The 25728-nt window shown below is 42.0% G+C and overlaps 1 protein-coding gene across 1 annotated transcript; it reads right to left on the bottom strand.

Annotated features, from left to right (window-relative positions):
- Window positions 1-13222: 13222 nt before the first annotated feature.
- LOC124722565 (protein kinase C and casein kinase substrate in neurons protein 2-like) lies at window positions 13223-14617 on the bottom strand. Its single transcript, XM_047247705.1, has one exon. The coding sequence runs from the start codon at window positions 14615-14617 to the stop codon at window positions 13223-13225; it is 1395 nt and encodes a 464-aa protein (XP_047103661.1).
- Between the last annotated feature and the right edge of the window lie 11111 nt (window positions 14618-25728).

Below are 25728 nucleotides of genomic sequence, written 5' to 3'. Positions count from 1 at the left end.
GGTCGGTCCGTTCTGCTGTTAGCGCTTCTCGGTTGACAACACAACACTTCTGGCATTCTTTTATATTGCCAGGTCCACCTCTTGTGGCATCTAGTGGTCAATTTTGCATTAGCATGCATAAGGGTGTCCAGATACTGTTGATCAGATAGTTTGCTTCCGCAAAGTAAACATATGCATACATGAAGTTGTAACGCCGGAAATGCATATCCTCCTATTTCCATCTGTTGTACTATAATTTTTTCTTCCTTATTTTGTTACCTGAAGATATGACATTTCTGTGTCTTTATATATTGTAATTGTTCTACTATATATATATATATATATATATATATATATACTGAAAGGCACCCACATGCCTTGCTCGTACTGTGGCATCAAGCAGTCAGGCCTGCAAGATGAGTGGTCTGCCAAACGAGTGGATTCATTCTTATTTATCGAGTAACATGAGCTCTAGTACTCACAATTAAGTTACAAATTATTCTCCTGTACGAATATTAGGCAACAGAAACGGAAACGCACATCTGACTATTAGTAATTTGCGCAACTCCGGCTGTTCACTACGCACTGGCAATACCACATTTTTTTTCTTACTTAACGGCTTTGATCAACACGCGGCCATCGCACTGAATATGAATGGCGCACACCTTATCAATTCTTGGATATCATGACAACATATAATTCGAAGGAAAACGCCACCAATCTTTTTCTTTTCACTATCTTTTTTTTTTTTTTATTCCGATAAATTCTATAACCTAAACACACAAATTCTACAACCTACAACAATAACACATGAGAAATTCCGCCCAGTGGGCATGGTTTTACATTGGTGATTCTCTATCTTATGGTCTCGTAATTATTTAACTTTACAGCGCACTTTCTGGATAGGATGGTGGATATTTTGCTGTATCTCACACTCCGACTCTCACACCCATCATCACGAAACTTTCTTCCAGACCGAGTGGTACAAAAAGGAACAAGCATAACCCACTGCCTCTGAAACTATCTCGTTACGCTCCCATGCCAACCACACATATTTAAATTTCATGAAATACATCACACTGGCAACACACAATACAAAACAAGGAAAAGTCGCAACGTTATAATCACACTTTCAGCTTTCGCACTTCAATTAAAATTCATCCCAGTTTCACACGACACTGCCCCACTTCGCAACTTTTCTTTCCTACTACGAACTGTGGAGGATATATGCACGTCTTCCGGTGCACTGCAAGCCAAGTGGCGTTGCTGGATAGACGGCTGACTCACCTTGCTTCTCTCTCAGAGTATTATAGTTTGAATCAAGCGTCACACGGAAACATAACACGCAAAGTAATATTAAGAACATATTCATCACACACGCGAGTCCTCAACTGGTACCATGGACGAGTAGTTCTCTTTATCCTTTGTCTCATACACAGATTGAGACTCACACAGTACTCACCACGTGGAAGAACTCGTCTCCAATTTCAAGTCCTGCACACGCCATTTCTTAAATATTTCCAACTTATAGTGCACACACCAGTAATTCAGCTTAACTTAAGCACTCGGAAGTGTTTCAACTTATTGCTACACGTGGTTTCATTGTTACCGTTGGTCACTTCCGAAGATTACTACGATCCCCTTAATATTACCTGCCTGACATTTAATTCTCACCACAAAAGTTCCTCAAATAGAGAAATTATTATTCCAAACTACTCTTAAGTATCTCACATGCATACCATGTCTCCACTCTTTTGTCTTTACGGAGTGCACCTAAGGCAGGTCTTACCAACACTAGATCCAGCGGCAGAGTGCTGAAACATGGCCGATCGCGCACCTCCGACAAGGTGGGGTAGCACCATGCTACCGTATTGGTCAGCCACATTTCAGGCGCTCAAAGCTCAGGTAAATTTCATCTCTTTGGTCCCACCAAAGGTGACCGAAGTACCGTCTCAAAGATCATCATATATTACACATTCACTATCTCTGGTTAGCAGACGACCATACATTCATTCATTTCATAGATCTCTCAAATTGGAAGTAGGAATTTATTTTGTGGGAGTGCACATGTGATCAATTAAATAAATAAATTGTCATTCTTTCCTACACTGGTATCCAGCTTCGGAGTATTAAGTGAAATTGAGTTATTATTACAAAAAATATGTTGTTCTGACAAGAATAACGAAGAATGTTGTACCTATTTTCAATATCGGGCGGTACTGTACCCTTTCAATATATGCGTTTATGTCGATGTATGATTGGTTTGTTTTGTAAATATTATTTTATTTTTACGCTGGGTCTGGCCTAGGGAGAAGTATGCTATCGAACGACTACATCGATAGGTCGTGTGAAGAACCAAAGTGTTTAGGATCTTTGGTAGTGTTAACTCTGCCGCGTGGAGCGAGGGCAGAGCAGGGTCTGGCTGGAGTAGGGCGGTGGAGCAGCTGTGTTGTGTGACGCTCCCTCGAGTTGCCGCGCTTTCGGGGTTTGGCAGCATGTAATTGCGCTCGACTTGCTATGATAGTTTCTGACACCGTGTCGCGGACGGGAAGCATTAGCTGGCGCACATCAAGAGCCCGTTTCACCTGGTGACCGTGTCGAGAAGAAGGCGCGCCAACATCCAGCTTCTGCAACAGCGACGGCCGACAATGAGTGACTGTCGCCACCTGCCCGATCGACGACTGCAAACCTTCAATCAACCAACAAGGAAGACTAAAAGCACGTAAAGTTTTAGAACTGTATGGCAGACCTCAGCTTTTCAAACTGTTGCATCACAAAAATACAGCAACTTAGCATGAACCTTTGTTGCTCATTGTCCCAATTGCATTACCAAGCAGGGTCCCTTCCTTTCCTGGAATGAACCCGAGTCTCGTTGAAATTCATACGCCAGCATTAAAGTAATATCATTCCATTTCACTGCTTTAATTTCAAAGTTCAGTTAAAGTATTCGTAGCTGGCTACAATATTTAGATTACACAAGCAGAAATTAAGAGTGCGAGTTTTGTTACCATATTTTAGATTACCTGTGACTGCAGCTCAGCTTGGTACATATTAAATTTTACTATTGTTAATTGTTGAATCATTTAATTCAAGTTCATAGTTAAACCTCTTATTTCTAAATTGCGTAGATTCAAGTAGCTTTTGAAATGATTGTTGAGGTAGCCCAAGACTAACCATATTTTATTGAATTTCGTAGTGCTTCAGAAACAAAGTTCAGTATTAATTTCAATCACTAAATTAACGTTCAGTTTTCCAGTTTTATTAATTCTTTTGCTAAATTAAGTCAGAGTGCAGCGAAATTTATTACTTCTGTCAAACATTCAGTTTGCACACAACACGTGTCAACCTTCAGGTGCCACGCTTTTAGTGCTAATTATATGTGCATTAATCTTTCATTTCCAGTTATTATAGTAGTTGTCCATAGGACTGGCGACCGTAATTTTCCAAAAATCTCAAATATCTCATTAACGCCAGTTAATTGTTAACGTAACGACCGCACATTTACTTTCTTTATTAACTTTACCCCTTTTCAAAATTAATTTCCACCAATTTCATTTGCATTTTTCCTTTCATTTAGATGTAACCCTTTCCTCCCTCTTTACCGACACATTAACTTTGGTGACGATTGCTTTTCCCAAATTTCCATTAGGAGCACGTGGTTTAATTTTCCCTGTCATTGAGGTCGATAAGTGAGTGGAAGGTTACACGTGGCGACCTGGTGACAGGACAATCTTCGGATTTGAGGTTGTTCTGTACACGAATTTCGCATTGTGCAAATTTTGTAACAAAGTACTGGTTACGAACAGGTCGTTACGTCAGCGAGAATAAGTAGTGTGGGGAATCCTAATTAGATTTGGGATTTGGCACTTCTATTGAAAATTATTAAAATGAGTGAAGGCAACAGTTACCAAAATTTGGTGGACTTGGATACGGAACAATCGGTCGAACAGTGGGAAACGCGCCCCGCGGAACCCATTGTTCAGGGGCAGGCGGCTAGCATGAAAGACGCGACCGCCGAAACGCAACAAAGAGCAGAAATGGAATTTTTAGAAAATGTTTCAGAATCGGAAGTGAAAATCAAATCTGAACGCCTTGATGACGAATACGGGGGACAATTAAAGAGGCACCCGCTACGGAAGTAAAACCGCTGGTTTCCGGGAATTTAACTGATTTATTGAATGTTTTGATTAACGAAATCAGGGCTCAGTCTAGCAAGATAGAAACTCAATCGGCAGAAATTAAAGCTCAGTCTGCCAAGCAAGAAGCTGAGTCTGAAAAAATTGACAGGAAGCTAGACAATCAGAACATAGCCATTAATGTTGTTAACAACAATGTTGGAGTTGTTAACACAAAAGTTGATAAAATCAAAGAAGATATTGTAATTAATACCGAAATCGGTAATCTTAAACAGGAAATGAGAGGCGTTCAGGCGGAAATTGCGAGCATAAATACTCGTTTTGATTCCGAAATTAGCAGAATCGAGAAAAGTGTAGGAGAAGCAATTGCTCCGATCATCGAGAATAAGGTCACGGATCAAATTAAATTAGTGAAAAAAGAGTACCAACAGAAGGTAGAAACTTTAAAGGCTTTAGTGTCCGAAGTAGATACTAAAGTGAGGAAGCAGGCTAATACCTGCGAAGAGAAAAAGAGGGAAGTGGAAACGCTTGAGACAACCACTTGCCAAGTAATTACGAGAGTGTCGGAATTAGAAAAGAAACTTGACGAAAAACAGAGCTATGTGCCAATCTGTGCACATAGTTCGGAATTGTTGACGAAAGAGGAGCGGTTCGACCCCTTGAAGAAAGGTGGTATACACGCGACGGATTTCATTAAAAATTGTGAAAGAGTTTTACCCAGATCATGGACTAATGAGAGAAAAATTAATGCGGTTATTGACGTGTTGGCTGGCGATGCCAAGCGTTGGGGCTTAAACCTCAACATCACGAACCTGACTTTTGACGACTTTAAAAATTTGTTTCTGGCAAAAACAACAAAGTGTCTGGCGCGAATTTGTCGTATCGAGGCCTTTCGATGCAAATTCGCGTGGCTCGATGAAGGAGTTTTGCGAGGGCTGGATCCGCAAGTTGGAATATTTGCGCGATCGTCGCACGGAATCCGAAATAATCTGGGAACTCTACAAGAAGCTTTCAGATGATACAAAACGCTACGTAGGAAGCAATTACAAGGCAATCAATGATTTCTTGGAAAGAGTTGAGGACGAGGACAATTGGCGCAATAATCGCGACAGTGGTAGAGGCCGTGGTAACAACAACGGGTACCACAACAACCACAACAACAATAACCATGGGAATAATGCATACCACAACCATGGCAACAATAATGGTTCGGACCGTAATAACAAACGGTACACTGCAAATAATAACAGGAATGACAGAAACCAGTATTATACTAACGTGATACGGGCTTCACAGAATAGTAATAACGTCAGAGGGTGTGATAAGCCGCCTCAGCAGCATCCGGGGAGCAGATCTGCTAGGACGAGACAGGGAAACCATTAGCCGCGCCGGTGAGGGGCGACCGGGCGTGGAGAAATTTTGGCGGCCCAATAACAGGAGAAAACCCAGGTGTCGTCGTTATGAAAGTTCCGTATGGAATAATCAACGGCTGGAGAGTGTGCCAGTGTTAAGAGAAAGGAGTGCGACCACAAATAGTAGATCAGCTGTAGACACGGCAGTAGAAAATACATTCGCTGTCAGTGAGAACAATTTAAGTAGTGTTCCGGAAATCGATTATAAAGTGGCAGCTGGAGATTGAGTTTAAGAATGATTCGCAAGTGTTGAGAGAAGATTAGATGTCGGATAACACGTCCGTCATCGAGCGAGGGGATGCAGACAGGGATGAGGTCTGGTTGAGGCAGTTCGGTCGCTTATACGACGAACTAAGAGATTATGGGGGCCTGTACGGGAGAAGTGTTTATGGGGAGCGCGGGCAAGATTTGCCGCGTCTCGTCCCGCAGGAAGATAGTGTTTGTGAAGTGATAGAAAGTTCTGGCCCTAACCGGCAGACTTCACCAGAGATAGTTGATGTTAATGGGGAGCGCGCGCAAGATTCGCCGTGTTTCGTCCCACAGGAGTTGGATGTTGAAGCAGTAACGGAAAGTTCTGACCCTAACCGGCTGACCTTACCGAAAGTTATAGTGGTAGAAGTAGCCGACCCATCCGACGCAAAACTCCAGTTTAAAAATTGCGAAAGGATTAAGAAGAAAGAGCTGACGTTATACGTTCGGGCGGTTGCAGTGTGGGTTGCGCAGATCCAGAGGAAGTAATTGCACATACTACTGGGCACATTCCTCCAGGTAGATTGGCAAATGAGATCATTCTGACCAAAGAGGAATCAACGAAGGTGACAATTAGTGAATTGATAGCAAAGCAACACTCGCTAGTTGACGAGTTACAGGAAAAGGTTACGGTATTGGAGGCGAAGCTACAGACTAAGCCTCAGGACAAACGTGTTGAAATTAAAACTGTATGTGAACAGAGGCTGAAAAAGCCGCCGGATAAGCCGTATTTAAGATCAAAGCCGGATGGTTTTTTTCTGGAATGACCTGGATATAGACGAGGATTTATTGTGGGGAAATAAAGAAACAGTCGAGGATAAGTGTAGACAGATAGTAGTGTCTGTTAATATGCACGGCCTACAACTAAACGTGTTGATTGACACCGGTGCAGAATTGAGTGCTGTATCTGGGAAAATATTTCAGTTGCTGAAAGACAGACCTGGTACCGTAGTTATGCCAGTAACAGGAGTCAAAATTATCGGTGCTACTGGGAAGGCCAGTAAACCGGTCACGAAACAGATTTTTGTCAACTTCGAGATATGTGGGGCACGATTTGAACAAGAGTTTGTCGTCGTGCCAGACTTAACTACGGAAGTAATTATCAGGTTAGATTGGCTATTAAAGTACCGTGCAGTGATTAATTGCGAAAGCAAAACTTTGACATGTACGTCACAAGATAAAACAACAGTAGTTAGTTTTGACGAGGCAGGAGACGGTGTGAATAGGCAATACCAGCCTATATACATTGTTAACTGGCCGGATGCTATTGACGTAGGTATGCATTTGAACTTCTGTAACGTGAGGAATCTCGGCATTGACAATAGTGTAGAAAGTGAATTGGAAAGTATTGTAGATGGTGTGTCAAACGTAACACACGACCAAAGACGAGGCCTGAATGAAGTAATAATGAGGAATAAGAGTGTGTTTTCAGACAAACCGGGACTTGTGGAAGAGATAATCAAGTTCCCTCCACGGATTGACATTAGTATTGGTATCAAAAAAGATCGTTTGCGAGAAATAATGAAGTTAAAAGCCGATGCTCGCATACGTCGTCATGACGCTAAAGCTCGTTTTGCTAAGTTTGCAGTCGGAGACTTAGTACTTGTAAAAGCTCATGAGAAATTGAGCGAAATAGACAATGAAATCTCTAAATTTAAGTTTGTTTATAATGGAGCATATAAAGTCATTGGTGTACCTCACACAAATGCTTACTGCTTAGAGTATCCAAGCTCTGGAAAACTATTAGGTATACGGAACATTGTAGACTTGAAATTGTACCAACCTAGGATTGATTAATACCACAGAATGGGTAATTTGTACAGTATGTAAATATAGAGTGTAAGATTTAAGGATTTGCTAATTTGCCATGCTTTTGCCTGACCAAGAGGACATTAAAGAAGTTGTAATTAATAAGTAATTAATTTTGACTAAATGATTTAAGAGTAACTGATTATTAATCAATTGAAAAACCCAAGCTGCCAGTTTAAGTTTTCAGCTGAGTCACTGTAGATTAAGGAATGTAAATATGATTTTGCAACTAGCTGTAAGATTTCATAAATATGTGATTTACTAGTCATTGCCGATGTACTTAGACGCTGCTTTAAGTTTCAGGCTAGTACATGCGTGTGATGATGGACAGTGCTGAGTTATCCACTGTGATAGTGTTAATGGACTCCTTGAGATTACTAGGAAGTGAGTTTTTCCGAAAGAATTCGGTGAAACGGACGTTCTGGAAATGCCGTTACACAGGCGAGTGAGATCAAGCGTGCCGCACAAGCGGGCGCAACAATACTGGCGAGGCGGAGCCGCTGTCGGCTCTTGTGCCGCTGTCGGCATTCTTTGTACTTACAGGTGCGGAAGGCGGAGTTGTTTTTCTTCCCGGACAGCTGATGTGAAAGAACTCTGCTGTCAATATTTTTTTTCGATCTCCTGTATATTATTTTCTTGTTTAGCGTTAAGCGGACTCTCATGACGAGATTATTAATTATGAAAAGATTATATACAAATGTGTATTCTATGTAGTTAATTATTAATTTGACATACCTGTTTTTTATGACCATGTACTCTGGTTAATTTTGTAATAGTATTCCATTTCTTGATACTGTTAGGAATTTTGCTGATTTAGAATAGCTGAACCATTTTCTATGTTTTCTATAAATTTTAATATGTTGTCAACCTGTTTTCTTTTCTGTAAGATGACAGAATGGAATAAGGTTATGAGTGTCTCCACTCAGTTATAATGGTCTAAAAATTGGTTTATGGTTAATTAGTCTAACGCAAAATTTTCTGGATATTTTGAGCATATGTATTTCCGCTGCTTTTTTTCCTTTTTCGGACATTTTCTGAGTCTGTTTAGGTTACACGAACATCCTCAGACAATGTGGGGCACGTGTAGCGCCGGAAATGCATATCCTCCTATTTCCATCTATTGGACTATAATTTTTTCTTCCTTATTTTGTTACCTGAAGATACGACATTTCTGTGTCTTTATATATTGTAATTGTTTTACTATTTGTATATATATATATATATGCTTACTGTGACGCCCCCTCGAGTTGCCGCGCTTTCGGGGTTTGGCAGCATGTAATTGCGCTCGACTTGCTATGATAGTTTCTGACACCGTGTCGCGGACGGGAAGCATTAGCTGGCACACATCAAGAGCCCGTTTCACCTGGTGACCGTGTCGAGAAGAAGGCGCGCCAACATCCAGCTTCTGCAACAGCGACGGCCGACAATGAGTGACTGTCGCCACCTCCCCGATCGACGACTGCAAACCTTCAATCAACCAACAAGGAAGACTAAAAGCACGTAAAGTTTTAGAACTGTACGGCAGACCTCAGCTTTTCAAACTGTTGCATCACAAAAATACAGCAACTTAGCATGAACCTTTGTTGCTCATTGTCCCAATTGCATTACCAAGCAGGGTCCCTTCCTTTCCTGGAATGAACCCGAGTCTCGTTGAAATTCATACGCCAGCATTAAAGTAATATCATTCCATTTCACTGCTTTAATTTCAAAATTCAGTTAAAGTATTCATAGCTGGCTACAATATTTAGATTACACAAGCAGAAATTAAGAGTGCGAGTTTTGTTACCATATTTTAGGTTACCTGCAACTGCAGCTCAGCTTGGAACATACTAAATTTTACTATTGTTAATTGTTGAATCATTTAATTCAAGTTCATAGTTAAACCTCTTATATCTAAATTGCGTAGATTCAAGTAGCTTTTGAAATGATTGTTGAGGTAGCCCAATACTAACCTTATTTTATTGAATTTCGTAGTGCTTCAGAAACAAAGTTCAGTATTAATTTCAATCACTAAATTAACGTTCAGTTTTCCAGTTTTATTAATTCTTTTGCTAAATTAAGTCAGAGTGCAGCGAAATTTATTACTTCTGTCAAACATTCAGTTTGCACACAACACGTGTCAACCTTCAGGTGCCACGCTTTTAGTGCTAATTATATGTGCATTAATCTTTCATTTCCAGTTATTATAGTAGTTGTCCATAGGACTGGCGACCGTAATTTTCCCCAAATCTCAAATATCTAATTAACGTCAGTTAATTGTTAACGTAGCGCCCGCATATTTACTTTCTTTATTAACTTTACCCCGTTTCAAAATTAATTTCCACCAATTTCATTTGCATTTTTCCTTTCATTTAAATGTAACACTTTCCTCCCTCTTTACCGACACATTAACTTCGGTGACGATTGCTTTTCCCAAATTTCCATTAGGTACACGCGGTTTAATTTTTCACTGTCATTGAGGTCGATTAGTTAGGAGGAGGTTAGAAAGTTACAATGTCTGTGTTGTAAATGCGTGTGAGGCTATGTTTCTTACGAGATTCTTGCATGTCCAAAGGAACAGGCACTGCAGTGGCTCCAGCCGTTATGAAAGGCATGAAATGCTTTCGCAGTTGCGAATTTGAACCAGCTCCAGCTGTATAATGGGATGACAACAGTGAACATTTGTGCCGGACAGGAACTCGAACCCAGATTTCTTGCTTTAAGCGAGCAGTCGTCTTATCCGCTTCAGCTGTCAGTGTATGGCTAACGGCCAGACCCAAACTTCCATACGCCGTCGACCATGTGTCTACTTCCTGCACCCTTAAACATTATGTTATAATCGTACAGGGGTGACAATTTATTTTTAGTCGCAGGCCATTGGCTGACAAATATGAAGAAGTACGATCCAATGTTCCTACGGATATGCATGCATGGATGTATGCATGAACTGCTCCAACCCTTAAGAGGAAAATGGCAATGTGAGTGACAGGAACCCTCTCAGATGGGCCCTCGCTTCAAACAGTATCACATGTAATTTAGCTTTCACTCTCTTTTTTTCAAATAAATATCCTCAGAACGGCTATGTTTGTTTCGTAATTAAAAACCGCCTTCTCTTGCTATATTGTATTCTATTTCTTCCTGACGCATTTCGCTCTTTACTTTAAGGCGCCTTCAGTGGGATCTAGAAAGATACAGTTTTGTTTTCACTTGCGATATCTGTAAATTATAAACCAGTTTATGTCTTTTTTATGTAAATAAGTGATTACTTACAGTTATTCTTGTTTTTTCGCTGGCATCTGCATTCCCTCTCATCTGGTCACATGCTGGAGGTCAAACTGTTATTTCACTTACGAAAAATAAGCACATTTTCTTGTTACAAACTTTTTTCTGCACAATTTTCGTGTTCTTTAAGCTAACTGTTGTGGAGCAATATTAGTCCTCTGACACTAGTTGTAGATATTTTACAGAAAACTGTGATTTGAAATCTTAACTACTGTGTGTTCATTTTGTCTCTTTCCGTTTGATTTGTTTACGTAAACGTTCCCAACCTAATGAAGTATATGCTGAAAACTAATATCTGTTCATTTCTATTCTTTTTATATCCGCATGCGTACGTGCGTGTGTGTGCTTGCGAGCTCGCGTTTGCGTGTGTGTGTGTGTGTGTGTGTGTGTGTGTGTGTGTGTGTGTGTGTGTGTGTGTCGTAGGAGAGAGAGTGTATATGTATGATTTTTTTTGTGGGTGTGTCGGTAGTTATTCAGAGCGAGCTGAAAAAAGTTGAATGCGGTAATAGTTGTCAGAGTGATTGAAAACGCCTTTTCTTTAGAAACAGAAAATGCACAGGGTAATAAAACTGAGGCTCTAGTGGCACTCAGCTGGCTGAAGGAACGCCACGAATTTTGCTCGATAAAATTATGATCCTTAGCAATGTGGCGACAGAGTAGTTCACTGCACATAACGTCTTTTCCAAGGTCTCGTTAAAAAAAAAAAAAAAAAAAAACAGAGGGAAGTTAAAGTTACATGTTTGGCTTTTGACTTGCATTCTTGTGGGGAAGGCACGTCTGTGGTAGCAGCTAGAGAAGGGAGTTCGGGCGCGCATCTGCTTGAGATGTGGGTGCGATCGACTGACACTTCTGTGCTCATTTCACTGGTGGAAATTAAATATTATTGTAAGTTATTTTGATTGGGAGCAGCGTCTCCGTGTCCACCTCATGACTGGTTATGGATGCGGAGGGGGCACACGCTACTGAGCTCAGGTGTCGAGCCACGCATAGCGAAACAGATTCATCCTGATTCTGATGAAGGAAGAATTCAATTCTGTTTCCAGATGCCATAGAAAGAAGTCTTGGGCTTTCCGATTTGGGGTTCTGCGAAGTCCTCCACCTTTCACCAGGCTATGGAACAGACTTCGACAGTTAGCGCCCACGGTCTACGTAGACCTACTGGGGTAGCAGCCAGTCTGCACATGCTACTTGGGAAGAAAGCGAGAGATCGCGTCACTTGCAGTCCTAATCATCGAGTTAGCTTAGGCCAGAACAGCGTGCAGTGCGAAGATCTGAGTCAGGAACGAGGGGCAGGATGCTTAGATTTCAGGTTCGACAACATGGAGCTTCGCTTAACAGTAATATGAGTTTGTGTGGAACATAGAGCTCTGGCGTGCAGTTAATGTTCTTTCGGCTTTTTCCTCTTGTACTGTCTAAGTCCAGTTTAATAGTCAAAGTTGAGCGAATTCTTGTAGTGGAGTTATGAGCAAGATAACTGTAATTATTTCCGTAACTATAACCACTACAGTTTTCGCTCCACGATTTTCATATAAATTTTGCGTTAAGTGTTATTCACTATTGATGCTGTGTAATTTCTGATGTTAGAAAATTCAACCTACCTTTTCATTTCAGGCGAATATGATGCTTGTGGCGGCCCTGTTTCTCTATTGTTTTCGTGAATCAGTTAATACTGCTCTATGACTGACTTTCCTTTGGTAGAGCAACCATTCTCATCGTTGTACTGTGCAAACTTACCATCATAACTTGGATGTTATTCTTGAACTATTCGTTGCTCATCAAGAGTTAGTAGTGCCTCATGCACAGAAGTTTTGTAACCTCATTTTATTAATAAAACAGAAAATAACATTAATACAAATAGTCATATATCACAGTATGATACGAGTAAAATACAAATCATGAACTAAGCAATACAGTAGAAACACTGAAAGCAATTTGTCCGAACATATAAGGCACTGCTCAACTGTCTTTGGTAGAATACACAACTGTGTTCTAATACTGATAACACTTCCTAGTCAACTGTCTTTGGTAGAATACACAACTGTGTTCTAATACTGATAACACTTCCTGCTCATACACAAGAAACAGATCGTCAATAATAGCCACGAAATTACTGGCGGCGATCAGATCATTTTAACACTCACGTCAGTCTTTATGTTCTCAGTTAGGATTGAAAAAAAATTGTTTCATGCCTTCTAAAACAAGAAAAAAAATTACACCACCTCGCTGACTTTTTAGTCACAAGACAACAAGAGAATTTTTTGTTTAATATCTAATTGGATCTTCTGAAGGTGTGAAGAGACGAAAAATGATGGCACCAGCTCATGATACAAAAACTGGAAGAAGATGAGCGAGCTGGTTACAGATTCAGGACTGTGCCTATTGTTCCACGTGTTCCTCTTGTTCCACGTGTTCCACGAGTTCTACATAATTTGCAGGATACAGCCCAATACGTCCATCTTTGCGCCCCTTGCACCATCCCTGCGCATCTTGATCCTCAAGCTTCTCAAATATGTCTCCTTCTTTAAGATTTAGTTCATCTGCTTCTGTCGCTTCATAGTCATAAAGTGCTCTCACTGGTATTCCATACTCTCCACTGTCAATATATGTTATGCTAGTGTCGTTATCACTTTCATCATCCTCAAATGGATTTTTACTTATTATCGTTTCTTTCATAAAGCCACAAGTAGCCTTTTTAATGTTTCCCTTTGCTATGGCAGTATTTTGGTCGTTGTTATCAGTCTGGTCTTGTGCAGACATCTCGTTTCTGTTGCTACGTGAAGTGGATTCGTAAGCATCTTCTGCAAGAGCTCTCCAGTTTGTAAGAGTAGTTCCAGGAGCTACCTCCGTCTTTGATTTGCGTTTTACGATTTCCCTCCAATTTTCTTGGTATTCCTCAAAAGTTGGCCACTTCATAGCCATGTGAGTTCCACGGTTTTTTGACCACCACTGTAAGTCTCTCTCGGGATTAGCGTTATCAACTGCCTCATAAAATTCTGCATATATCTGCAGGAAAGTAGGATCTTGAGATAAGTCCAGACATTTGTGAACGGAAAACATTATTTTTTTGAAGAACTTCAACCTCTCTCCCTCCATTTCTTGGCATTTTTCAAAAACAGCTGTCATATCTTCAATGTATTTGGGATTATACAAGTGTAAATCACGAAGAACTGATTCATATTTTCCTTTTGCTTTACGTAAGTTCTCTCTTGACTGTATTGAGCGATCCTGTATCTTTCTCACCTGACTCAGCGACAAGTCAGTATCAGCAAAAGCATTTCTCAGCTGGTTAAAAACAGAACGTTCGGTTCTGAATGCTATATGATAGTCGATTTTAGCTATATCCACTTTGTAAAATAATTTCTCCCAGGGCTTCTGGGCGTTTTTAAAAGCATCTTCCATTTCTTTCTTTTCCTTTAGTTGCATCATAGACTTGTGATACGACTCCTTTTTCCAAATTTTTACCTCCTTTACTACGTCATTACACAGCTTGTCTTTGATTTTCATGTGCAAGTCACCCAGTTTTTCCGCTTCGATCAGTATGCCTTTCCATAGTGCCTCTGTCGTTCCATACTCAGGCCCTTTATCGACGAGATCACTCCACTTCTTGGCCCAGCCGTGCAGGTCCTTGGCGTAGGCTTTCTCAATGTCCGCCCTCTCCTTAACGAGAGCCACCAGGTCCTTACACAGTCGGCGACCGTCCGCGATGCGCTGCGTTGTGCTGCTGTAGTTGCCCGGCTCCCAGAACGAGCCGCCGTCCTCACCCGCCTGCATGTCGGGCAGATGGGCAGTCCAAACTAAAAGATCGTTGTACCCCGCCAGCCCGGTTTCTGGATGTTAAGAGTTTTGGTTGGGGTGATCCTCCGGTGCAACTCGATACTGAAACAAAGAAGATTCCAAAATGACTGCAAGATATCCCAAGGCAAATTCGTTCACAGGAACAGTTAGAGATATATATTACTTTTCTATATTGAAGTTCCATGGAACAAGCAACAAGAAGACTAAATTACAAAACTTAAGATTCGACCTGAATACTTCCATTGCTATGATGAAGCAATCTTATGCAAATCAGTACGCCACACATTACTGCTGCACTCGATCAGCCGTTCAATATATCCTTCGGGTGCGGTCGCGTTTCCGACAAATTAATATGCTCCTTTATCGAACTACCTTATAAAAAGTTGGAAAGAGTTAAAGTGAGTTACTACAGGCAGTTCTCCTTGCTTCGCTGCTTTACAAGATTTCTGAGAAAGCTGTTTGTCATACAGTACTAACACATCTCACAATGCAAAGTTTTTTGTCGAATCTTCTATTGCTGATTTTCACATACTTCTTTTAGAGACACGCTTTTCATTCTGTATAGAACTTCCTCAGACTCGTTTAGATCCTTTGGACCATTGAGATAGTTTTTTATACGCACTAATGCATATCTGTTGTTACGGCGGTTCTCTTTCGCTAGTATTCTGTGTATTATACACAAAATGACATATCCTAGTAGTAGTAGTGGTAGTAGTAGTAGCTCTATTCATCCATAAATCTCTTTTTGCAAGGATATAGGACATTTCAAAGTATTTACAAGTTTAGACCAATTTAAAATAATTTCATAATTGCTTCTATTATTTTTGAGAATTCTGACAGCAAGGAAATGGGCTGATAATTTTCTATGTCTTCTGCATTACCTTTCTTAAGCAAAAGTACAACTCTTGCCTGTTTTAACTGCTCTGGAAATGTCCGTGATGTGAAGGATTCATTTATTATATTTGTTAAGCGGCCTTCTATAATCCCTATGCACTGTTTCAGTACACACATTGGTACTTCATCTAAGTCTACTGACTATTTATTTTTTAGATTCTGAACAGTTTTATTGACTTCATTCTCTGTGGTTAGAAGTAACGTCATTGCATTTAATGCAACATTATTTATAGGAACTATTGCTGCAACTTCTCTGCAATACTTGAAAAATGCTCGTTTACATAGTTTGCTAAGTGTTGTGGATCGTTTATTACCGTATCCCCCTCCCTTACCAGTATGTCATTCTGCGTTTGTTTACTTCTCCCCGTTTCCTTTTTTATAACATCCCAGATTGCTTTGCTTTTATTCTCTGCAGTTTATATTATTTTGTCATTAAATGACTTTTTTGCAGCAATCAGCACCTTCCTATAGATCTTTTTGTATCTATGATAGAAATAAATCTGGATCATTGCGATGATACAGGCATGTATACTTTTGGAAATGCCTTTTCAATGTTCAATTTAATCAAGTGGAGAATTTGGGAGATTTCATACTCACATTAGTTTCCTTATACACTTTGTCCCAGCTTTGTTTTTCTAGTTCTTTTGAAAAACCTTTTATTTTGATTTATGGTGGATGTCATTTGTAGGCTTGTAGTTTATGGAATGATTCGATGCGTGATTTAACTGTTGTTATTTGACAGAGATGGTCTGATAGTCTGAGATCTTTTACAGCTACATCACATTTTTCCCTGTCCATATTTGTGGCCACATGGTCAATTACTGATGCAGTCACTGTAGTAACCCTTGTTGCACTATTGACCAATAGGGACATGCCAAAACTTTAAAGGATGTTTATGAAGATGCTGCTGGATTCATTTATGATATTAGTGTTAATGTTAATGTCCCAACACAGTATTATGTTGACCTTTGTATTTGAGACTTTATCTAGAACTTCTGTTAATTTATTGAAAAAAGTGTCCACACTACCTCTGGGAGATCTATACACACAGAAAATGATTAATTTCTTGGTGATATCAAGAATTCAATAGCTGATATTTCAAAACGTTTGTCTTCAGTTACTGTACTGAGATCATGTCTTGATTTGAACTGTGTTCCTTTTCTGATATAAATGCATGATCCTCCACCCCGTGAATTAGTTATGCCGTAAGAGTTTGCCCTCTCATATAATGATAATACTATATGTTGGATTTCTATCTCTACACCAGTGCTCAGTAATAAAAACCACTGTGCAGTTCAAAGATTGGAGCTCAACTTCTAATAGCTGTATTTTATTTTTTATTGATTGCATGTTTTGATGGAGGATTGTTCAGTCTGTGAAATACCCCATGTTACTCTTTCCAATGGTTTGTTTTTCTTTGTGACATCTGGTATGTGTGATATTTGAAGTGTTAAAATGTGACTTGTGAGTGATTGCCGGCCGCTGTGGCCGAGCGGCTCTAGGCGCTTCAGTCCGGCACCACGCCTGTTACGGTCGCAGGTTCGAATCCTGCCTCGGGCATGGATGTGTGTGATGTCCTTAGGTTAGTTAGGTTTAAGCAGTTCTAAGTCTAGGGGACTGATGACCTCAGATGTTAAGTCCCATAGTCCTTAGAGCCATTTGAACCATTCTGAGTGATTGTTTCAGTATTTTTTAAACTGCTGGAGATACTCTTTAGGCAGGGGAACCTGTTGTTTGGATTTATCCTAAAAAAGACCTACTTTTGCTACCTACGACAACACGTGTTTGACCATGTGTGTCCCGAGATCCACCCCCTATACTTTCATGAATCTGTTGTGCAAATCTTCCCTTCCCAGTCCTGTTTAGCTGTAGGCCATGCTTAGGGAAACCCCATCTGTTGATAGTCCCGACGGGCACCAGAGAAACGTGAGCAAAATTGGCTGTCCTCAGAGCCATCCCTAACCCCACACTGATTCGCTTCACAGCTCAATCAAGGTGTGGTCGATCATAACGCCGGAACATCTCAACAAAGTGTACCTTGGTGCCATGAGTCAGGGAAGCTATGTTGTCCAGGTCACCACCTATGTCATATGTCCCATCCCTGTACAAATTGTTTCCTGACCCACCCACTATCACTACATGGTCCTCTTTTGTAAAGTCCTTACATAAGGACCCTAGGTCCCCTATCACATGACTTAACCCTGCATTTGGCTTGAAGATACTGGTGGCCTGATACGCTGCCCCTAAACTTTCCTGTGACTGAGGTCCTACACCTCGCCCATGGCTACTACCTGGCAGCAGCACGTTCCTCTTCCTAACACTCTGTACATTCCTAGGCTTCTTGGCCTCGGTTGAAGTGTGCTGCACATTTCCTGCTCCTAGTTGTAACTGAGGTTCTTCAAAAAATGGTTCAAGTGGCACTAAGTACTATGGGACTTAACATCTGAGGTCATCAGTCCCCTAGACTTAGAACTACTTAAACCTAACTACCCTAATGACATCGCACACACCCATGCCCAAGGCAGGATTTGAAACCTGAGGTTCTGCTCCATTTAACTCTGCCAGTGGTAGATACCTGTTTTTGGTGTTGTTGATAAAACTGTCAGATCGCGTGCTCTTTCTTCATATCCTCCTACCAGCTGCAAGTTCCCAGCCACCCTCCTCCGTCCTATCTCCTTTGATCCTTATCAGCTCCTTCCTTGCTTCTTCCAACTGTGGCTGAAGGGCACAGATTTTCCTTTCCTGTTCCCCAATCAAAATGTTCCTACCGCATACTATGCAGTTCCAGGAGAGAGCCTCAACTGTTCTCCCAACATTCTCCACACTGCATCTCCCCCCCCAGTGAATATATTTCCTACAAGATTGGCAACAAATCCCTCTACTCACTACCCTATAACAGCTCCCACATATCTCACTCATGGTCAGTTTCGAAAGAATAATTAAGTTTAATGAAAGTTCTGAATTCGTCAAGGACGCGAGATTGGCTGTGTGTAAGCAAAAAACGACACAAAGGTCTTATGTGCGGTGGGTGTTGTTTTTGTACTGATTGAGAGATACAACGACAGAAGAATGAATTTTTAATTATTTTGCTTCTAGAGAAGTTACGATATCAGGTGTGTTTTTTTTTTGTTTTTAAACGTTTATAACTCGGAAAATTTAGGATTAGATCGCGTCTATCTAACTAGTAAACAATACGAAATGCGTTAGTTAAATACGATTTAGAAACGTATAATTACACTTTTTTGCGACAATAGACACTGATGAAACTAGTAGCAGTCTTTTTTAAAAGCATTTTGCACTATCAAGAAAACTTGAATAGAATTTTTTGTGTTTATGTCACGCAAACTTTCGTGTTATGTCGCGATTGTCGGGACTTCAGCTAAAGAACTAGTTTTTACAAGAACAAGCACTGCTGGAACGCTAATATTCAGTTGTGTGACAAGAACGGACACTACAGCAAGAATAAAAAACAAAGAAAATTTAAATTTGACACTATTTCCTCTTAAATAAGTTCTTCTAGCGGACGAAGAAAATACCTGTGATCTCACTCGGCGGCCATCTTATCACATATGCATCCTATGACCGAGAAACGTTTCCTCAGAGGATCCACAGGAAACTAAAGAGCAACAACTAATAAACAAGAAAATGGTGCTAACCATATCGTACAGGGCTTGGTATCAAACGGGGAACCTAATACTTACTATTCAAATCCTTTTTATAACAGAATTTAAAACTGTTTTACGTGTCCACAGAAACACTATTTGTAAGCTACGCATTGTTACTATGAGGAAAAAAAGCAAATGATACTTTCGCTAAAATTTGTGCCACTGTCTCAGTATGAACTCCACAAAGCAAACTATAATCTTGGCTGTAACGGGAAATACACTCCTGGAAATGGAAAAAAGAACACATTGACACCGGTGTGTCAGACCCACCATACTTGCTCCGGACACTGCGAGAGGGCTGTACAAGCAATGATCACACGCACGGCACAGCGGACACACCAGGGACCGCGGTGTTGGCCGTCGAATGGCGCTAGCTGCGCAGCATTTGTGCACCGCCGCCGTCAGTGTCAGCCAGTTTGCCGTGGCATACGGAGCTCCATCGCAGTCTTTAACACTGGTAGCATGCCGCGACAGCGTGGACGTGAACCGTATGTGCAGTTGACGGACTTTGAGCGAGGGCGTATAGTGGGCATGCGGGAGACCGGGTGGACGTACCGCCGAATTGCTCAACACGTGGGGCGTGAGGTCTCCACAGTACATCGATGTTGTCGCCAGTGGTCGGTGGAAGGTGCACGTGCCCGTCGAGCTGGGACCGGACCGCAGCGACGCACGGATGCACGCCAAGACCGTAGGATCCTACGCAGTGCCGTAGGGGACCGCACCGCCACTTCCCAGCAAATTAGGGACACTGTTGCTCCTGGGGTATCGGCGAGGACCATTCGCAACCGTCTCCATGAAGCTGGGCTACGGTCCCGCACACCGTTAGGCCGTCTTCCGCTCACGCCCCAACATCGTGCAGCCCGCCTCCAGTGGTGTCGCGACAGGCGTGAATGGAGGGACGAATGGAGACGTGTCGTCTTCAGCGATGAGAGTCGCTTCTGCCTTGGTGCCAATGATGGTCGTATGCGTGTTTGGCGCCGTGCAGGTGAGCGCCACAATCAGGACTGCATATGACCGAGGCACACAGGGCCAACACCCGGCATCATGGTGTGGGGAGCGATCTCCTACACTGGCCGTACACCACTGGTGATTGTCGAGGGGACACTGAATAGTGCACGGTACATCCAAACCGTCATCGAACCCATCGTTCTACCATTCCTAGACCGGCAAGGGAACTTGCTGTTCCAACAGGACAATGCACGTCCGCATGTATCCCGTGCCACCCAACGTGCTCTAGAAGGTGTAAGTCAACTACCCTGGCCAGCAAGATCTCCGGATCTGTCCCCCATTGAGCATGTTTGGGACTGGATGAAGCGTCGTCTCACGCGGTCTGCATGTCCAGCACGAACGCTGGTCCAACTGAGGCGCCAGGTGGAAATGGCATGGCAAGCCGTTCCACAGGACTACATCCAGCACCTCTACGATCGTCTCCATGGGAGAATAGCAGCCTGCATTGCTGCGAAAGGTGGATATACACTGTACTAGTGCCGACATTGTGCATGCTCTGTTGCCTGTGTCTATGTGCCTGTGGTTCTGTCAGTGTGATCATGTGATGTATCTGACCCCAGGAATGTGTCAATAAAGTTTCCCCTTCCTGGGACAATGAATTCACGGTGTTCTTATTTCAATTTCCAGGAGTGTAACTTGGCCAGGTGATGAAGTGTAGTAGAGCCTCAAATCAAAGTAAAATTCATTACTATCGCGCAATGCAAGCACACAAAGTGATCACGGAAAAGTTTTCACGAACAGTGCTACCAACATGATTAATATCATAAATCTATGGAGGGCAGTGATCTGGTGCTATACTTAGGTTAAAATCAACAGTCAACATCGCAATAATATTTGTTTATGCACCGGTTTTGGCTCATGTTAAAGCCATCTTGAGAATTTTAGGCTCCCTATGGCTGGAGCTGGCGCCTCCTCAGTTTTCTCATTATATCACGATCGTACACTGTACACTACCATAAGCCTAAACCGGAAAATAAACAAATATTATTGCGATCTCGACTGTTGATTTTAACCTCAACATCATTAAATTTATTGACGATGAAAAGGGGAATGCGTGAAAACTTAGATAGAGAGCAGGAACTAATATGCTTCCCGGAAGGAGAAATTGAGTTACGTAGACGGTGCGTAAATTGCAAAAGTATGCGATGTTGAAGGATGTGGGATTCGATTATCAGCTCCAAAGTGGAAGCTATAAAGTGCTCACAATAACAATTTCATTAACGATGCTGACGAATATGCCTTTTGAAAACTTCTGCCTTACCTTGTAAAATAAAAAAAACTACCAACAAACCGAAACCATCTATGGAATTCAGTTGTAAAATGCGCCAAACTAAGCCTCTGATAATATTCAAAAGATGAAATACAGTGGGAAACAGAGCCGACGAGTAGCATGCATTTTAGATGAAAATTGTGTGGTGATTATTGTATGATACGTGTTTTAAAGGAAGATGTAACTGAACGTACTGCAACATCACACGGCACCTACTCGACCGGAGATATTCCTGGACGACTAGACAGAAATCATGTCCACAGTCATGATAGTGCCATGGAAATTTAATGCTCGGATATTCCCTGCGGAGTGCCGTGAGCTGCAAAAGAAAACTATTAACTCTTGTAACGTATTTAATTACAGTCTACTGCAAACGTTACCCACAATGATAACACATTTCGTTCAGTTAGATAACATCTTCGGATCAATAGTAATTGCAGGGTAGCCTGCCGGTTTCCGATGCTGTACACGTCGTGACTCACCCAACGAAGTTTCGTATAACACCTGAAACTGCCTGTTGCTCTGCAACTACTAATGATCCGAAGATGTTCTGTAACTGAACTACTTCCGTTATCATTGTAGAAGATGTACTGCGCTTGACTGCAAATAACAACATTATACGCTACCTGACGAAAAAAGTGAAGTGCCCAGAGCATAAGTCCTCATGTTAAGGTAACTTCGCACCCGTACACACCGTCAGCAGTTATATACGAAAATGATTAGGGTTCCAATTTCCTGTAACATGTAGAACAGCCACCAGAGTGCATTGGTTGTTCGTGTCTAGTGTTATTACCAGACTTCGTTGGGTATGTGAGGAATGTGAACAACGTCAGGTGTCGAGTGATCACAGTGAAGGACACGAAGATGCTACATACAGATATGAGTCAACGTTATCAGCATCTGACAGAGTTTGAAACGCGCCTCATTCTCAGTCTCAAATTGGCCAGCTGGTAGAATCGTGCTATATCCAAATTTGTGGGGCATTCAGGAGGAGGATCGCCCTATTGTGCACCAACCACAATCTCTTCACCTTTGTACCTGCCATCCGAGAACAGCTGCAACATACTATGTCATCAAGCACCATTGGTGGGAAACTAGCAGCAATCGGAGAAGGGTTTTGGGATCTCATGCCTAAGGTGCCATTTGCACCACCACGCAAACGGCACCGTTTGGAGTGGTGCTGTGATCAGGAAGAATGGACCGCTGATCAATGATGACGCGTCGTGTTCAGCGATATATTGCGGTTAGGCACTGCCCCGGATCACCACCGTCGGCGATTATAGCAGCGACCTGAAGAAAAGTCCCAGTCTTCCAATGTTTTGGAGAGGCACAGCTGTGCTACCCTTGGCGTCGTGAAGTGGAGGGACCATAGGGTATGATTTCAGATAATGGTTTGTGATGATGATTCAGGGAACCAGTTTGACTGCTCGAGGGTACGTCAAGGGTAATCGGCGCCTTCATGTGCTACCTCTCGTGTGGCAGTATTGTGGTGTCATTTTTCAATATAACAAAACTCTTCCACACGTAGCACGTGTCTCTATGAATTGTCTGCAGGATGCTGAGGTGCTCATGTAGCCGACAAGATTTTCAGACGTGTGCCCGATAGAGTATATGTGAGTCCAGCTCAAACGTCAACTCCATCCCAGTCCCAGGATCCATGATATCAAGGATCGGTGACCAGTTGTGGGCCAGTTTGCCACAGGAGAGAATAAAACGGCTTCATGACACCCTCCCCAAACCAACCGGGCTGGAGGCCAGAGGGAGGAGGAACGCCATATTGATAAGTGGGATCATAGTGCCAAGCTCGTTGTAAGTATCACTCTATTTCTTGATCACTGAAATGGCATGACATACCCTCAAAACGCGTGAAGTATCATTGCGTTTGCTCCTCCCCTTCTGGGTGCTTCACATTTTTTCAGGCATTGTAGTTACTCGGTATTCGCACGTTTCTCCACTTGACACTGTATCAAGTGTTCATACATTAAGCCTCGCTTTGTGTTTCGGAGCACCTTGGTAGTCAGTCCAGCACTGCTCCATCTGTATTACTCGTTAAAGCTAACTTGATTACCTGGCGTGGACAGCGGTACTGTTGTTGACGCTCCAAGAACATTAACGGAGAGGAAATAACAGCGTACACCCCAATATTCTTACAAATGGAGCACCGCCACAGCCTACATGTCTGTATCTCAACGCCCTTCATAGAGCATCAACTGCGCACCTAGCGGCGCGTCTGTTTGACAATACTTCTCGTACAGTATCAGTTTGCCAGCATTTGTTCATAGTAAAATATGTATGGATTCAAGCTTCGTCTAAATAAACCACTGGCCCTTTTAATTCTGATGACTCGTATTTCTAATGTAGTTTGCCTTTTTGGAAACTATATCTTTCGTACATTAAACTCGTTTATTCTGATACCTTTAAAATTTAAGCTTCATAGAGAGAACAATTTTCCTCATGAGATACGGGTCGAGGGTGGAGATGGAAGTACGTACGGAATGGTGATGTAGTTTAGGGTTGCAGCTGTCTCATACGAAAGAGCTTCACACCGGTGAGCCTTCGCAAAGGCTCTTCCTCAAAACTCGGACGTGGTCAGTTTCCGGGAGAGCCATTAAACCGGACTACTGAGATAGGGAGCATGCTTAAGGAATACAGCTCAGTGCTAGTGCGCGATTTTGTTGGACGCTGGTTTATTGTGGCAGTATTATTGCGTAATATTAATGATTTAGCTTTATCCACAAATTTATTGAAAATTGAAAGCTGCTGAAGTAAACTGTCCATATAATTTTCATGGTGCAAGAACAGTTTATGTTACCATTGTTATCATGATCACTATCACTATAAAAATAATAAATCGTAACATAATAAAGAAGATTGTATGCGTCGAGTGCAAGTTAAAATTACTGTATTTTATCTCTTCGTCATCTGTTTTGTACTCAACATAATGAAAGCAGTTATTTCAACTGCAAGTAGAGTAAGAATAAAGAAAAACAAAGAATGAAATGTAAATTCACTTATGACTAGGATCGAAGCAGCACCTTTCTGCAAGGTAGTACGATACCACGACACTACACTATCACTGCACTTATGAATGGTAATTAAAGACATATCGTCTACTTTCCGACAACGACATCTCATGAACGAAGACTCAGCAGGGTGAACAGCTTCATGGTGAAGTGCCTGGAACCTTAAATCATTTTTTAATCCCTGTCTTTCCGCTTGGCAGAGTTCCTTTGCGTGAAAGACAGAATCAATGAAGTTCTCTTTAAGCTTGTATTTCCTTGTACCATTCATAATACCGCGACAGTAGCTGTCTAGTAACACATTTATCCATATCGTCAATGTAATATTTATTGTGTGCGCTTTGACGTTCTTCTTTGTAGTAAATACTTCAGCTCCACTTATCTCAGCAACGTGTTTCTCCTGCATAATTTGCTCACCATGAGTTGGTCAGCTTTAATATTTTGCTTTCATCCTTGGAAACCGTTCCCGTCAGCTCTGTCACTGCATTATCCTTCTCATCGGCAATACATTCGCATTTTGTTAACAGCAACCTTCTACTCTCAGGTAACAAGGCACAATTGTGCAGTTTGGCTGCAACTAGTCCACGTGAGCAAGCTAGTCCTCCTTGATTTGCAGAGTGTTATCACCGGAAGGGGGCAGGTAGTTTGTCTTTGTCGCAAAGGGCCAGGCAGGTCAAAATACGGGGCCTTTCTACGTTACCGGACGCTTCTGATCTGCTCCGCTGCGATTCGGCGTGCCAAGTAAAGAGGCGGGCCGCCTCTGGCGGCTGCGCGGTACGCCTGCTGACGTAGCGAGCGCCGCCCACGCGCAGTAGGCCCAGTGCTGTAGCGCTGACTACGGGCTCTTTCACACAGGAGGCCGTGCATCCAAATAACGCGGAGCTGATGCCATTTGTTTTACATTGCGTCATATGCGCCCTTTCAAACGAGAGGCACAGAGTTCCGTCTTCGGTTTGCTATTGTCATCGTGTAATTTGTCAACTGAATCGCCGCTACTCGCTTCACACAGTGCCAAAGTGGAGCGTTAGGACGAGACGCAGTGAGCTGCTTGCCGCTAGCCGTGCTCATAGTTTCGATACACTCTATCAAGTCTCCAGCACCATTGTTTATGCCCACTGCCCACTGTAATCATTAGTGGACAGTATAGTTAAAGTTCTCTGTATCTGTATGGACTGTAAAGAAACACTGATAAATTCGACGAGCAGAGTATCACTACGGAAGTGCAAAACA

The sequence above is a fragment of the Schistocerca piceifrons genome, chromosome X, assembly GCF_021461385.2.
Source record: "Schistocerca piceifrons isolate TAMUIC-IGC-003096 chromosome X, iqSchPice1.1, whole genome shotgun sequence".
NCBI lineage: Eukaryota > Metazoa > Arthropoda > Insecta > Orthoptera > Acrididae > Schistocerca > Schistocerca piceifrons.
This window is presented reverse-complemented; position numbering and strand designations above follow the sequence as displayed.

Coding starts and splice junctions, on each gene's coding strand:
- LOC124722565 (XM_047247705.1), bottom strand. CDS start 14,617: ATGCAGGCGGGTGAGGACGGCGGCTCGTTCTGGGAGCCGGGCAACTAC.